Source organism: Mus caroli, chromosome 5 (genome assembly GCF_900094665.2).
Source record: "Mus caroli chromosome 5, CAROLI_EIJ_v1.1, whole genome shotgun sequence".
Classification (NCBI taxonomy): Eukaryota; Metazoa; Chordata; class Mammalia; order Rodentia; family Muridae; genus Mus; species Mus caroli.
The window spans coordinates 139,859,895-139,876,087 of NC_034574.1; the positions used below are offsets into that span (position 1 = coordinate 139,859,895).

The window sequence follows — 16,193 nt, forward strand, 5'->3', positions numbered from 1 at the left end:
TCACTGCTGACAGGTCCCCTGGTTCACAGGAACTGTGTGCTCACTGCTGACAGGTCCCCTAGTCCCCAGGAACTGTGTGCTCACTGCTGACAGGTTTCCTGGTCCTCAGGAACTGTATGCTCACTGCTGACTGGTCCCCTGGTTCTCAGGAACTGTGTGCTCATTGCTGACAGGTCCCTTGGTCCCAGGAACTGTGTACTCACTGCTGACAGGTTCCCTAGTTTACAGGAACTGTTAACATAGGTACCTTTCTTAGCTGTTGTTTGTATCTGAGAGGTCATGAAGTTGACATTTCAGTATTTTTAAATAGGAACAAGATAGTGTAAGAGGAAACCTTCAGCTCTAGTTTGTACCTGGTTCTCATTCTTGCCTCGTATGTGAGTAGTCTTTGCGACTGGTAAAGCACTCAGATCCCCCACACCATTTAAAGGTTCCTGCTGAGAACTCTGTCTAGTATTTGGACTTTGCTGTCTGGCAGCTGATGTGTGAGCAGCCAAGCTGCCCTTGGAGTTAGAGATCAAAGCACCTGTAGCACAGGCATGTGTGTCCCTCGCAGTGCCATTCAGAGGGGTCCGAGCTGGGTCAGCAGATCGGGTTCACTGCAGGGTGCACGAAAGAAACGTCTGGCTTTGAAAAACTGCACCGGCCCATTCTCCACTGCAAATCCACTTCAGTGCTGTGGCCATTTTATCCATGGACTGCACTGGAAGCTGAATCATTAAACCAGAGAAAGAGAATAATGGGCTAGTGAGCATGTTATCTAGGAGACAGAGTCCTGAGTGTCTGGGTTTTCAGTTGTGTGTGTTTGGTGTTGGGAGGATGCTGAAGGAGAGGTTTGAGTTCCCAGAGAACTGTGACTAGAGCTGTCTTGAAAGTCTTCCTGAGTGTGGGATTGAGTGGTGCTCAGCCTCCAGGTGTCCTGTGTGCATCGATTGGCTGGTTCTCTCCAGTGGGGAGTTTGAGGTAAACAGGGAAAGGACAAACAGAATCAGCACGATTGATTAAACAGCGTTTAACAAATCCTCCTCCCTCCCTCTGGGTGTCAGCTGACAGATCCATCATCTGACTAGCAACACATGGCTGCTGCATGTTTGAGAAGCGGGAAGGTAATCAGCGTAGAGCCTCCCATGAACTTGGCCTATTTTCAAACATATGAGCAGAGAAAGGAGACACCTTCGAGAGAATTAGGAAGTTTTAGGGAATAAATACCTAACTATCTGACTAGAATTTGTGATTGGCGACTAAATCCACATGGTGAGGGTGAAAGGTAGAAATTTGTTGCACACAAGAGACAGGTGGAAGCTGTAAGTTTGAAGTGACTAGGGTTAGGTCAGTCGACCACTGTGCTTTTCCTTCAGGAGTGAACACCTCCGTGCTGTCATGGAGGAACTACTCCATTCTTCTTCAGGGCTTTCAGTAACTAACTAGATGAATCATTGTAGTATCTTTTGAGTATATTGTAAGTTCAGTTTTTAAAATGCAGATGATCCGTTACCCATTTTTAATCCTTAGCTTGCCCAAGTGGTGAAGATGGTCAGAGATTACATTTATATGCAGTAGCTTTCCTGTGTACCCTCTAACACTAAAACAAAATAGCCTAACCTGTTTCTTGATAAAACCCATGTGGTAGTATTGTCTTAGCGGGACAGTGCACACCTATAATCCCAGCACTTGGGAGGCAGAGGCAGGTAGATTTCTGAATTGAGGCCAGCCTGGTCTACAGAGTGAGTTCCAGGACAGCCAGGGCTACACAGAAAAACCCTGTTTTGAAAAAACCAAAAGAAAGAACCTCTTCCCCCAAATGAAAGGATATTATTGATCATCTTAGTTTTCTTAGATGAAAAAATTTATGTGGTTAAAAAAATTAATCAAGTCTTCAAATTATGAATCTTTATGTAAATAGATGAACTTGTCACTCCAGAATGTAAATATGATAATTTATATTACAATGAGAATTTTATGTATGAAAATATAAAAAAATCATAATTGTGATAAATATATTTCAGTGCTGAAGTTCAGAAATTCTCCTAACACTTTTTTCTCACTTCCTGTTTGAGCCATAGTTTCTTGGACACCCGAGTAGTCGGCCTCAGCATAAGGATGACTTTTGTAATCTGTCCTTGTGGGTTTGTGTAGGTCACGCAGAAAGCACTTGAGCATCTGCTGTTGCACAGCACTGTGTAAGGGAGACAGTACCTGCTGGGTGCCAAACCTAACCTAATGTGGGGCGTGCTCAGCTTCACGCTCTGAGTAGGCGGGGCTTGCCTCTGTTAATAGTTCTGTTGAATACAAACTTGGTATGAATGAAAGTGAACAGATGTCTTGTAAATGAAAGAAATTTACTTTGCAGTTTGTCTACTGTAAATAATTGTTACTAATTTATAGCCTTTATACCCATTTTGAAGATTTTTTTTGTTACTTCCTGTGTTCCATTTAGCTTTGTAAAAGTGATGACGCTGCCTTAGCATGAAGAGATGAAATAGAATACATGTCTTTCTTGTTAGCTTTAGGACGGAAGATAGTTAATAGGCTTGAAAATTAACAGGTAAATAAACAAAATAAAATTATTTTATCATGAAAACTGTTCCTGTATTCTGGCAAGTGCTCAATTTCAAGGGTTCTATGGATTTTATGTTTGTTTTGGTTTGGTTTCATTTGTTTGTGGCTCCCATGTTCTATATGCAGACTGTAGTTATGGTAATGTTTAAGCATTTAAAACTCACCCAGATTCAGAAAACACACAGAGGCTTCTGTGAAGTCACTGGGTGGATGCGATGTCATAGCAATGAAAGTTGGGTGGGTGGGGGTATTTATTTACAGTGTCCTGGGGTATTTACAGTGTCCTGGGGTATTTACAGTGTCCTGTGGTATTTAGTGGTTTGCTTGCCCAGCAATTACTATTAATGTGCAAGAAGCAGAGAAAGAGCACGCCCCATTGAAGTAAAAATGCATTTTCTTTTGGAAAGAAGCACTTTATTTTCCTCCTTTTTCTTTTTCCTTTCCTTTTTTCTTTTTATTTTCTCTTTTCTGTTTTTGTTTTTGTTTTTCTTTTCTTTTTCTTTTAAAGATATTTGGGCTATAGGGTGTATATTTGCAGAACTACTAACGTCAGAACCAATATTTCACTGTCGACAAGAGGACATCAAAACTAGTAACCCCTATCACCATGACCAGCTGGACAGAATATTCAATGTAATGGGATTCCCTGCAGGTACACGCTTGCTTTTGTTGTTTGCTCTCAATCACTGTTGTTTGCTCTCTTCTTTGGAAAGGTTGTGGCTTTGGCTTATGACAGCTTGTATACATGATTCTTTGTTTTTATGACTTTGATTTTTTTTTCAGAGAATCACAGAAATAGCAAAATTTATAGAATTCAAAGATCAACATTAAAGTGCTTAGGAGTTTTCTGAATTCAGTGAGGTTTTTGTTTGTTTTCCTTTTGGTTTGCTGTTTTCTTTTGTTGTTTGAAATGATGAGATCTTGCAATAGCTGGGTTATCTTGAGGCCTTTTGTTCCTGCCAGTGTAAACTAAAACAAGCAGTGGAAGGATTTTTTTTTTCTGGCAGCACATGTCATAGCTGCCGCTTGAATGCTGAGGCTGAAGGCTCTGGCTAGGCAGAGAGCTGTGCAGAGCCACATCTTGTGGAGGAACCACACTTCTGCTCCCTCGTTTGTCAGCATTTTTTAAAAAAAAAATGTCTTGCTAAAGCAGCCAGGGTGTGAGTGAAAGTCACAGCCATGGATTTTACAGCAGAGAGAAAATGTATGGGTACTCACCTCTCTGGAGTTAACATCTCTCCTGCTGGATCTCAGGTCCTAGTTGTAGCACAGCCCAGTGATTCCCCAGCCTCAGAAACTGCCCATGGGTCGAGAATAGTGAAAGTATGGAGAAAGCACCTCAAGATGTTGGTCAGTCAAGCACGTGACTGACACTGTGTCCTGTTGGGACGGCTGCTTAGGTCACCACAGATTAAGACGGATAGAGTCCCACGATTATGAATTATCAGCAAATTCAGAACAACTACACGGACTTCTCCAGAATGACCCAGTATTTTGGGGGAAGACCTTATTTGGTTAAGAATATCATTTACTCATTACTGTCTTGAATAAAATATATTGTCAAGGAGCTGGATATGGTAGTCACACCATTAATTTCAGCCCGTTTTAGAGGCAGCACTAGGTGTATCTCTGTGACTTCAAGCCAGCCTGGTATGTATAGCAAGTTCCAGGACAGTCAGAATAACAGAGAGACCCTGTCTCAGATAGATAGATAGATAGATAGATAGATAGATAGATAGATAGATAGATAGATAGACAGACAGACGCAGGGAGGCCGGCAGATAGACATTGATTCTTGCCCTCTTAAGCATTTACACTGTTTAGATGTTTTTAAAAGTAGACGTGGTTTGAGTGGCTAAAGGACATACTTCTTCCTTCTTAGATTCAAGTCATTCACTATTTCTGAGGCCCATGGGAAGAAGACATGACAGGGATTGGGAGCAATGAGGACCACAGTCCAGATGATTCTCGGCGTGGGTTTAATAGTTCAGATACCTCAGTTAATGAGAAGCCAGGGAAGCAAACAGCAGCCAGTGAGCTAGGATCCATAGTAGACACTTGAGTTGTAGACAGGGCCTGGGTTCTGCTTAAGAAAGGTTAGTGTGGCTGTGGAACACTAAAAACTCAGGTAGAGTGGGCTAACTGAAGTCAGGAAACCAGCAACCTATAACAACACCACAGTCGTAAAGACACAATGAGAGTGGAAAAGAATGGACAAATATATAACCTTTAAAACAAAGTATATAATTGAGGGAAAACTAAATGGTCACCTTAAGGTTTTTTAGCCTGAAACATTGGCAAAGCAGAGAAACTGGAGCAAACAAGTAGTTGAGGAGAAAATACCATTTTAAAGTTGAAGTGTATACTTAGTTTGCACTGGTTGATGTTTGGAGGACAGATGGCCAGTGCTCTCAGCTGCTGGTATATATAGTGCTGTGCACCTAGCAGACCCTTGGTTTCACCACTGGCAGCTTCCGAGAGGCGGCTGAGCTAGCATATGTCCTCAGTACTTGTGCTGCCCCACTACTGGAGAGCAGTTGTTCTTGTCTCCATCCCTCACGTGGTGTTGAGCAGTACTACTAGGAGTAGCCAAGATAGCAGTAGCCATGCTGGGTCCCAGCGTTTGCCATGGTGATGTCAGGAGGAGCTTTAGGAGTGTGAAAGAGAAGTGTGTCTAGCCAGTCAGGGAAAAGCGCCTAGATTACTCTCTCAGTTAAAAAGACTGCTTGCTGATAGAACCAAGAAATTTGATGAATGAGAAAAAGTAAGTGGGTTTACTAATATATATAGGGCCATTTAATAACAAGTATTTATTTGTGATTTTTTTCCTTCTAGTGATAGAACAAATTCTGGCAAGATTTATGGAACAGAGTGGCAAGGGTAGGCTGACTGTGATTAGGTGTCGGGCCAGAAGGCCACGGGCTGTAGCCGCAGCTTGAGCACTCCTATGAGAGCCAGTCTTAGAAAGCTCTCAGAGTAATCTTTGTTAGCGTTCTTGAGACTAGGAGCCTAGGCAACATAAACATTTATCAATGTATTTCACAGATAAAGATTGGGAAGATATAAAAAAGATGCCCGAACATTCAACATTAATGAAAGATTTCAGAAGAAATACGTAAGTTGGAAAGAAAATGGACCCTTTGTGATTTTACCTTTTCCAGAATAGTCACAATAAAATTAAGTGTTCAGCATGCCACAGCACTTGTTTAAGGTTACTGAAGAGTTCTACTTACTTATAAATACTGTTTGATGCTATTGCTCATTTTGTAAGATAATAAACTGACAGAGAGGTGGCTCTTGTTAGCAGCCGAGGAGGGAAAATCATCTCATTCCTTCCCCTATTTACTACTTTCTAGAAGCCAGATATTAGTGGGAAGTAGGAAGCCAAAGAAATAATAAAAATTACAAACCTTGCTTATGGCTACTTGTGTACCCATTTAAAGTGCATACAATTGAAAGCAAGTTTTAATTAGAAAAGAGTGAATGTTTCACTTTACTTAATTAGGTACAAGGCCAAGGGTAGGCAGAGTCCAATACTTACACAGGACAAGGTAATGGCAACCTTACTGGTAAGGCTAAGTTAAACCTTTGGCACAAATGTTATTTAAAATAATTCCTGTGGGGAAAATGCCTCCAGGATGTGTTCATAAAGTTGTCTTGAATTTCATCATGAGTACCCACTCAGGAGTGACTGTGGGGCTGGGAATGTGGCTCCGTTGGTAAAGTGCCTGTTAGCGCGGCCCTGGGTTTGATTCCCCAGCACCTTGAAAACCCATACTGGGGTTGGTAGTGCATGCCTGCAATCCTAACTAGTAGCATTAGATGTTCAAGGTCATGCTCAGCTCTGTAGTGAGTCTAAGATCATCTTGGGATATATGACACCCTGTCTCAAGAGAAAAAAAAAATCAAGTCATTATATCTGGGTGTAGTAGTGTGTACCCATAATTCCAGCCCTCTCCATGGAGGCAGGAGAGTCAGAAGTTCAGGGTCATGCTACACAGAGTGGACAGGCCAGCTTAAGCTACATGAAACCTCAGAAAACAAACATCCAAAGACTAAGATGGATATTGAATGAAGAATAAAATTGGCTTAATGCTGCTATTTTATGCTGCTCAGAGCATAGTTGATGTGTGGCTATGATCAGAACAGTGTGTGGGAAGCTATCAGCCAATGTAAATGTCAGCTCTAATCTAATGTGGATGTTTCCTGGCGTTTCTCTTTCAGGTATACCAATTGCAGCCTTATCAAGTATATGGAAAAGCATAAAGTTAAACCCGATAGTAAAGCATTCCATTTGGTGAGTAAGCCTGAGACAGCAGCTTGCTTGGAACCCTTGCATCTCAGAGGAATTCTTAAAAGTTATAGAAAGTACCAACAGAAAGCCTTCCTGCCACTCAGAAACCACATCTACCTTGCTTTTCATTCTAGATGTTTTTGTTCATTTATGGGAATAAAATCTAAATAAAGCCTTGTTCACGTCAGATAGTCACCCTGAACAATAATACACAAATTTTAGACTGTCATCTACTTAAAGATGGTTTATAAAATTTTAGCTTCCAAGTTACCTCATAAACTTGAGTTTTGAATGCTCTGCTTATTACTTGTTCTGGAGAGCTGGTATGTGGTCATGTAAACAGAGCAGGCTAGACTCTGCAACTGGTGCACCACAGGGTGGTCACACTCAGCTGGCCATTGCTCACTAGGTTTATAGCTGTCCATTGTGAGGCTACAACATAAAACGCTTCTCAGATTGTCTCACAGAAGGGCTATAATATATCCAAGGAGGGCTAGGCAAGCATGTGTTTCACTGGGCCTAAGAGTCTTTTAAAATGTAACCCATTGGAGCCTTAGCTGAGAATTCCTTGACTTTCCTTCATAGCAGCTAAACCACTGGGCAGTGAGCTCTTCTGATCCTGACTTATGCTTTCTCTTTCTCACTACTGTTTCTACTTCTCTGCCATCCTCTGGCAGTTATTAAATTTTGCAAGGCAGAACTTACCATGCCATGTTACTACATCATATATAATATATGATAGTGATTTATTCAAATGTTTTTGCAACAGGGCTCAAATTGGGAAATAAAGTTGTATCCTTCATGATCTAAGACTTATTGATCCTAACAAAATACTGGTCAAAAGGCATTATTGGGATTGCCAGGTGTATCCCTCAGCTCATGCCTTCCTTGCAGTCTGAGAGCAGCAGAACCCGAGAGACCATCTTAGGGTTTCACTGCTGTGAACAGATGCCATAACCAAGGCAACTCTAATAAGGACAACATTTAATTGGGGCTGGCTTACAGGTTCAGTCCATTGTCATCAAGGTAGGAGCATGGCAGTATCCAGGCAGGCATGGTACAGGAGGAGCTGAGAGTTCTTCCTCTTCACCTGAAGGCTGCTAACAGAATACTGACTTCAGGCAGCTAGGATGAGGGTCTTAAAGCCCATGCCCACAGTGACACACCTACTCTAACAGGGCCATACCTCCAAATAGTGCCACTCCCTGGGCCAAGCATATACCATGACATCATCCTTGTAGCTTATTTGTTGATTTTTAAAAACAGTTTAGGGCTGGAGAGATGGCTCAGCAGTTAAGCATTGACTGCTCTTCCAGAGGTCATGAATTCAAATCCCAGCAACCTCGTGGTGGCTCACAACCATCTGTAATGACATCTGATGCCCTCTTCTGGTGTGTCTGAAGATGGCTACAGTGTACTTTATATAATAAATAAATAAATCTTTTAAAAAATAAAAATAGTTTCTTTAATTCTGGGCTTTAACCACAGGACCTCATGTGTACTTTACTTTCAGGCCAAACCCCAGCTCTGTCTGATTTTATTGAAAGTGTTGGTATCTTAAATGAGTCCTACTATCTCTGCATTTTAAAGATATTTGTAAGGCCTTTTATCCTCTATGAGTCATCATCCCTTAAATCTTTGTTTATTAGTTTATTACTTTTCAAACCAATCCCAGTCCAGCAACACAGACCCCAACTGGGAACTTGTTGGAAATGCAAGTTCTTAGATTCCTATTCACATCTCTGTTTCTCTCTCTGTCTCTCTGTCTCTGTGTCTCTGTCTCTCTCTCTCTCACACACACCACTCTGTCTGACTCTGGGCACAGGGCTCAGCTCTCTATCTGTCAGGCTGTGGGAGCAGGGCTCAGTTCTCTATCTGTCAGGCTGTGGGAGCAGGGCTCAGTTCTCAGCCTTGCAGCAATTGTGCTGCACTCTGAAGTCTGCAGATCAGAGCAGGAGGCCATTGTTCAGGTGTCTCTTATATCACATTAGAAATAAACATTCCTAGAGAGCAGTGGTGGTGCACACCCTTAATCCCAGCGCTTGGGAGGGAGGCAGATAGATCTCTTGAGTTCCAGGAGAGTCAGGGCTGATATACAGAGAAACCCTGTCTTGGAGTGGGGAGGGGGAGAGGGAGGGGAGAGAGGTGGGGTCGGAGAAACAAACATTGCAGATGGTGCTGCATTTTCGCACAAGTATAGCATCTCTGGATGTGACAGGGATGAGCTAAGTGTAGCTACAATACTCACACTTAGGATTCTTTCTAAACCATCACAATTCATTTAATATGGAAAACCAGCTGTAGTAATTGGTGATGGTTTTCTTCTCCATCTGGAGAGATACGGTTATAAAAAGGCAAACTGACCTGCCCAGTACCCTCAGCCGATAAACTGTGAGTCAGGGTCTGGCGTAGACACCGACGGTTCTGTGGGAGCATGCTCTGATATATCTGACTTGTGATTTCAGCTTCAGAAGTTGCTCACTATGGACCCAATAAAGCGAATTACCTCAGAGCAGGCCATGCAGGACCCCTACTTCCTAGAAGACCCACTTCCCACGTCAGAGTAAGTGGCAGATCTGCTGGCTTCCTGTGACTGGCATCTTTAAGTGTGCTTCCTCCTCTTGTCACACCAAGTTGCCACACGCCTCTGAGGGACCTGAAGAATCGGAGTGTCTCTACTCTAATGCCAGTTTTGGTTTTGTGGTTAAGAGGCATTGCTGAAATGGATGCCTCTTACTCAGTGATGCGTTCATTGTGCTATGGCTCCTTCTACTTGCTAGGATTTTGTGGGGCTGCCTGCAGTCAAGGGTTCTGATATTCTGGAGTAGCAGTTCTAATTAAATTTGCCTTCTCTTTATCATCTTTTGTTTTAACCGCGGAAGGGCAGATAAAACCCCGAGAACTGAGGTAGTGGATGAGAGAGCTGTCCTATTTGATAATTATTGATGAGGTTACGCAGAGAAGGACCTTCAGACTGCCGACTGCAGTGTCAGTGGTTAAAGGACTTTTTGCATCAGACTCACATGAAAGATGCTTATATCTCTGTAACTATGGAAACACAGTCCCGTATTCTTAGAGAGTGACATTGAGTCACCTAGATGAGGCACTGGAAATACCAGGCAGCCCGTGAGACAGCTCTCTTCTTTTTCTCTTGTGACTAGTGTTTTCGCCGGCTGTCAGATCCCGTATCCCAAACGAGAATTTTTAACAGAAGAAGAGCCTGATGAGAAAGGAGACAAAGTAAGTATTAAAGTACAGTTGGTAGTGCCTTCTGCATGGCCTTGGGCCTCTGGCACGCAGCCAGTTTCTGTTCTCCTCCTGAGTTGAACTGTGTTTTCTGTTTAACCAATTGAGAAGACCCAGCAGCAGCAGCAGGGCAACAACCACACTAACGGAACTGGCCATCCGGGGAACCAGGACAGCGGCCACGCGCAGGGGCCCCCCTTGAAAAAAGTGAGAGTTGTCCCTCCTACCACTACCTCAGGTGGACTCATCATGACCTCCGACTATCAGGTACTGCAAGTAGCTTCTACTGACCTGCTGTTCTGGGGCTTCTAAACGATCTGTTGTAAAGTGTGGACTACAGTAGCATTTGTGTTCCTGGAAAGATACAGGCATGGAATGCTACAGATATGGAAGTCTACAGACATGGAGAATAGAAAGGGATCAGCTTTCGGGACAGACTTGGAGTAGAAAGTCCAAGTTTGGCCATCCGGTAACTTGAGACCTGTGGCATTTTATAGCATATCTGCTGGGGTTGGGAGATAGTGCAGCAGGTAAAGTCCCTTCACCAGGAGGATTCAGACTCCAGCACCCGTGTAAGTGCTTGGAGGCTTGGTGGCCCTTCTGTACTCTATCGGTCCAGTCATTTCAAAGGCAAAGACAGGATTCTAGTCAAGTCAGCTCTAGGTTCAACTGAGAGACCTTGCTCCTGTGTAAAGTGGAGAGTGACCAACATCACCTCTGGCTTACACATGCACGGGTGCAGAGTGAAGCAAAGACACTCGGCTTCAGTGTTTCTCATCTATAACGTGAAGTTGGTAAGTCAGCTTAAACATGTGGGCCTTGAACTTAGCCAATGGCTGCTTTTGTTTCTGAGCACTGTAGAAGAGTAATCAAGGCCACAGGCTCTTAGATCCCACCTACTTCTGTTCAGCCTTGAGTAAGAGACCTGGATGTTCTCCATGTCTTAAGTGTGGGGAGGAAGGTAGAACAGAAATCGCTTGCAGACGGCAGCAGCAGCAGCAGAGTAGAAACAGTGACTAGAACGTGAAGCTGTGGGAAGACTGAGTGGCTGTGTGTTCTGAACATGGTGGCCTGCCTGGGGAAGCCCTGCACAGAAAGTGCTGGGAATTTTCATTTTGTTCTTAGCCTCGTTGACACTCTTGAGTCATTCACAGAGCAGCAAGTGCCCTTACATGGTAGAATGCAGCTCATGAAGAATTTATGAGTTTGTGTATGTGTTTATATGTGTGGGCACACAGGCATGTGGATGTAAGAGTGTGTGTGTGTGTGTGTGTGTGTGTGTGTGCGCGCGCGCATCGCACGCGCGCGCAGGCCCTAAGTTGCTATCAGGTATCTTTCCCTTATTTACTGTGGCAGTGTCTTACACTGAATTCAGAGTTTGCAGATGTTAGCTAGTCTAGCCGACCAGCTTCCCCTACAGATCTTGTCTCTTCCTCCCAAGTGCTGGGATTACAGAGAGCCACCATACCTACCAGCTTTTTTTGTTTTGTTTTGTTATGTTAAATATTTATTTATTTATTTAATATATGTGAATACACAGTTGCTGTGTTCAGACACACCAGAAGAGGGCATCAGATCCCATTACAGATGGTTGTGAGCCACCATGTGGTTGCTGGGAATTGAACTCAGGACCTCTGGAAGAGTCAGTGTTCTTAACCGCTGAGCCATCTCTCCAGCCCACCTACGAGCTTTTATATATTCTGGATATACACACTGAGAGCCTCATGCTCATGTCACAAGATATGATCAGAATTGCCCACACGATGTCCCAATTCTTACCTTCCTGGAGAGAAGCTGATGTGGGGAGAGAAGCTGGAGAGAAGCTGATGTGGGAGAGTTGGGAGCTTTGTTTGCTTTTGGTCTGTTTTGCTTTGTTTGGGGCAGCTGTGGGGTTTGTTGCTGCTTAGCCAGTGTTTTTATTATTTTAAATCTAAAGCTAGTGCCTTACAGAAACTTTTACATCTTTGCTTCTTTGAAACAAGATTCCCTTCCTTATCAGCCTTGATGGCGTGGGGCCAAGCTACCTCGAGAAGTCCCTGAATCACGCTTTTCCCTCGTCTTCTTTCCAGCGTTCCAATCCACATGCTGCTTATCCCAACCCTGGACCAAGCACATCACAGCCCCAGAGCAGCATGGGATACTCAGCTACCTCCCAGCAGCCTCCACAGTACTCACATCAGACACATCGGTACTGAGCTGTGCTGGAGTCTGTCAGTGCACTGTTGCTCATGCTGCAGGACTGGCTGCGGCACTCGCGGGAACCTGGTGTGGGCCATGCGAATGTACTGTACAACCACATCTTCACAATGTCCAGTAGCCGAGTTCCACCAGGTGTCACAGATTGGGGTGGTAGCTTCCAGGTTGTACCTAAGTTTGGAGTTAGACTTGAAATGAAAGTGCTAGCACAGTTGTGTTGTGGGTTTGCTACTTCCATAGTTTACTTGACATGGTTCAGACTGACCAAGCATAGTTTTCAGTGACAGTCTGTAGCAGTTGAAGCTGTGAAATGTGCTAGGGCGAGCATTTGTCCTCGTGTGTGGTGACTTTCAGTGTAACAGCGTGATCTGACCAATAGTACACACAGACGCAAGGTTTAACTGGTACTTGAAACACAGATTATGTTAACAAAATAACCAAGATTTAAAGATTATTTTGGTACACCTTTCTTTTTAGTGTCTTATCAGTGGGTTGATTCATCTTCTACATAAATCAGTGTTTTATGACCAAGAATATTGCTTGGATTGTTTTGAAAGTACAAAAGAACCACATAGTTTCTACTGACAGGTTTCAGAACTCCCAAAGATTAATTTCCAACTTAGAGGTTTGTTTTTATTTTCAACCTATGACGACTTGACTGGTCTTAAAGCTGCTATTTGATAGTAATTAAATATGTTGTCATTGATAGAAGCCTGTTGGTTCAGCAAACTGAGATGAGTGTTGCAGACAGTGTTTTCTTTCCTCGTCGGTGTTGCTGATTTGTGAGCATGCTTTCTGATTACAAAAGCATGAGTGGCGACCTCCGTGAGGCACGGTGACCCCTGCGAGGCACGGTGACCTCTGCGAGGCACGGCCTCAGTCCGCACTCTTCTGTCCTGATTTGAAGCTGCCTAGTGTAGTGCTATTACAGTTTTGTTCAGTTAACTTTCTTTTTAAAAGGTTGTTCGCACATTTTTAGGGTGCCCTTACTTCAGCAAAGGAGAGGGAGTAGGAGAGCCTTAGAACTTTTGAGGGGAAAATAAAAAGCTATAACATACAACGTACTGTATCAAACTATTTTACATGAATGACACAAGTATTCTGAATAAAAAAAATGGAACATTGTTAAAAACAAGGTGTTATGTAATAAATTTATTTTTCATAAATCAATGTTGGTGTCAACTATATTTTTCAAACTCACCAAGGGTCTTTTGTTGTAATTTTGAAACATGCCTCTGTATAACTCTTCCCAGTGACTTATTGGTGACAATTGATGGCTTAGGCTGAGGTGTGCACTCTGGTCAGCTGTCTAGGCAGGCCTGTAGCACAGAGGACAGGTAGCTTTGTAGTCGACTAGTTCCGGTAATGGTAGTTCCACTCCATTACCCTTGGTTCCTCTTTAGAGCTAACAGATATTTTCTCAAAATCTGAAGCCATCCCTTTAAAAACATTCTAGCGCAGTCCAAGAGCTGAGGAATCAGTACTGATAGGCTTGACCAGAAGAGAAACGGGGGTTGCTGGGAGTGGCATTTCCATGTCTTCTTACCCCAGTTCACACCCATACTGCATGCCTTTGATCACACAGGTCCCCTCCTTAACCCTCTGAATCGAGTGGTTGTGTTTGGTTTCTGTCAACCTTAGCTTTCACGGTGTTTCTTATGACCCTTACACGTTGTCTTCTGGTGTTTTTCTCCTATACTGAGTGGCCTAGCAGCCCAGTGGCTGTGAGGGCCATCTACACATTACCCCTTTGCCACCTAGTTCCAGAGATTGACTCAGTAGGACTTGGGTAGATATGAAAATGTGGCTCCTTTCCAACGAACTCCCCCAGTCCTGAGCCTGAGAAGTATGTTAGGAAAGATCATTCTGTGGGGCTGGAGAGATGGCTCAGCACTTAAGATCACTGTCTGCTCTTCCAGAGGACCATACGCCAGATCACAGGCGTCTTAACTGCAGTCCCAGATGCCCCCTTCAGGCCTTCATGGATACTGCATACATGTGGCATATAATGCACACTCAGGCAAAACACTCGTCAAAATACACCTGTCTTAAAGAAGAAAGACGGCTCCAGGGCCACTCACCTCCACAGCGAGTGACAGATCGAGCCACCAGCAGACTTCAGTGACGTGAGGGAGGGGCTTGCTGTATGGCCAGCCCATTTTCCTGCCCTGGGAGTTCAGAACCAAAACCCCATTATAACAAGCTGCTGTTAATGCCTGGGGCCTGTTTGCTCACTTCTCCTAAATGTCGCTATGATCCTGATCAGGCCTGTCTAATCTCGTGATAAGATGTGACTGACTTATCTAGCCTGCTTGCTTTCTGAGTTTTGGGTTCCTTTATGGAGTTATGTCTGCTACAGAGAAGGTCCCTATGACCTACCTGCCAGCTTTCTTTATTCTGTACCTCAGCTTTTGCTTACTGCATGGCATTTATTACCTGACTGGCCAGGCCTGCTTGTTTCCCATAGAGTGAGAGCTTCTTGAGAGCAGGGCCTCTTACATCTGTATCCATGCTACTCCCAGATAATGTCGGCCAGGTTGTAACTTTGTTAGGCTGGTGATCCCAAAGGGTTCCAGTCCAGACCTGCTTGTCCTACCATTGCTACAGGTTATTCTGTGCTGAGTGCAGCGATCTCAGACTGGTCTCTACTCTCTACCCCCTTCAGATTCAGCCGTGCCCCATAGATGCTGCTAAAGGGCCAGACAAAGTCCAGCATAATCTTTTCTCAAATGTCTTAGGTCTGTTTCAGATATATGTCTTGTTGGCTCTCTTTAAAATGGTCTATAGTCTAGCTTTAAAATAGCATTCAATAAAACTCGTATTTGGAATTTGAAGTTTGGATCTCCCCCAAGGCCAGCTGTTCTCCTAAGCAACGGGCAATATAGTGAGAATAAACTAGAAAAGCGGCAACTGTATTGTAAAAGTGGTAAAGGCAGAGTGTAAACAAAGATGCCTCTGGTCCTAAGATTGAATTTGATTCCTGATAAAGTTAATCCGAGTGATACACTTGCAATACATACACACACTTACATGCACGCACACATGCACACAGAAATTACATTAAATACATCGTCGTTACCCAACAACCTCCCTCAGCATCAATACTACCCTGAAGGTTTACGTGTCCCTTGTGACCATGGTGTTAATAGATTGTTGCTCCACTAACCTACAGGCTACCTCCTCACCTCCCACGGTCCTCTCAACAAAACAGACCACATGAACCTTTCAGTGCTAAGCCCATGTCCACCTTCTACTCATGTCTCTCCAGCATGTGTCGGTAAAAGCAAAGACCTTTGTGTCCCAGACGAGTACCCGCATGATCTGGCCCTTTGGGGGAATCTGTCTTCTGGTCTTCCAGCTCCACTGCACCCTGTAATTCTTAGGGCTGCCGAGCATTGCCTTGTCGCACCTGCTCTTGGCTGCCCATGTCAGTGGTAGTTCTGTGCCCTGCCTGCATACACCAGCAGTTCTCTTCCTCGTACCTGCTCCGCTTTCCCATGTATAGCAATAACAGGCACTATAACCCTGAAATTCTTTCTCCTCACCAACAGAAGAGAGACTTTGGAGGACAGTCTTAATCTCAGCTACTAAAAGATTCCGGAATCTAAGTGAAATGTCTCCAGGAGTCCCAAGTGTTTTACACTCTTAGCTGGGGGTTCTGCATTGGTGCTGTTAATGGAACCTTTAGCATGTGGGACCTAGAGGATGATCATGGGTCACTGGGGAGCAAGCATTAGGGGTAGTTGGCTCTGCTTCAGGCCTGAGCGTTCATCTTCAAACACCACATAACTGACCACCTCACACTTCAGAGACATGGCCAGGAGCTCCTGCCTTCATGCCTTTTCCACTGTGAGATGGCATCCCGAAACAGTGAACCTAACAAAGCCCCTCTCAGGTC

At 43.9% G+C, this 16,193-nt stretch overlaps 1 protein-coding gene across 3 annotated transcripts in view; it reads left to right on the forward strand.

Moving 5' to 3' along the window:
* Nucleotides 1-13,465, forward strand: part of Cdk8 (cyclin dependent kinase 8) — a 74,018-nt gene extending 60,553 nt beyond the window's left edge. For 2 of the 3 annotated variants that reach the window (XM_021162569.2, XM_021162566.2), the window contains exons 7-13: nt 3,068-3,211; nt 5,605-5,674; nt 6,784-6,856; nt 9,319-9,416; nt 10,015-10,093; nt 10,208-10,366; nt 12,169-13,465. In XM_021162569.2, the coding sequence (XP_021018228.1) occupies nt 3,068-3,211; nt 5,605-5,674; nt 6,784-6,856; nt 9,319-9,416; nt 10,015-10,093; nt 10,208-10,366; nt 12,169-12,294 (749 nt within the window). In that variant the 3' untranslated portion in view covers nt 12,295-13,465. The remainder of the gene's footprint in view (nt 1-3,067; nt 3,212-5,604; nt 5,675-6,783; nt 6,857-9,318; nt 9,417-10,014; nt 10,094-10,207; nt 10,367-12,168) is intronic. The other variant, XM_021162568.2, reaches the window with a different exon arrangement.
* The last annotated feature ends 2,728 nt before the right edge of the window (nt 13,466-16,193 follow it).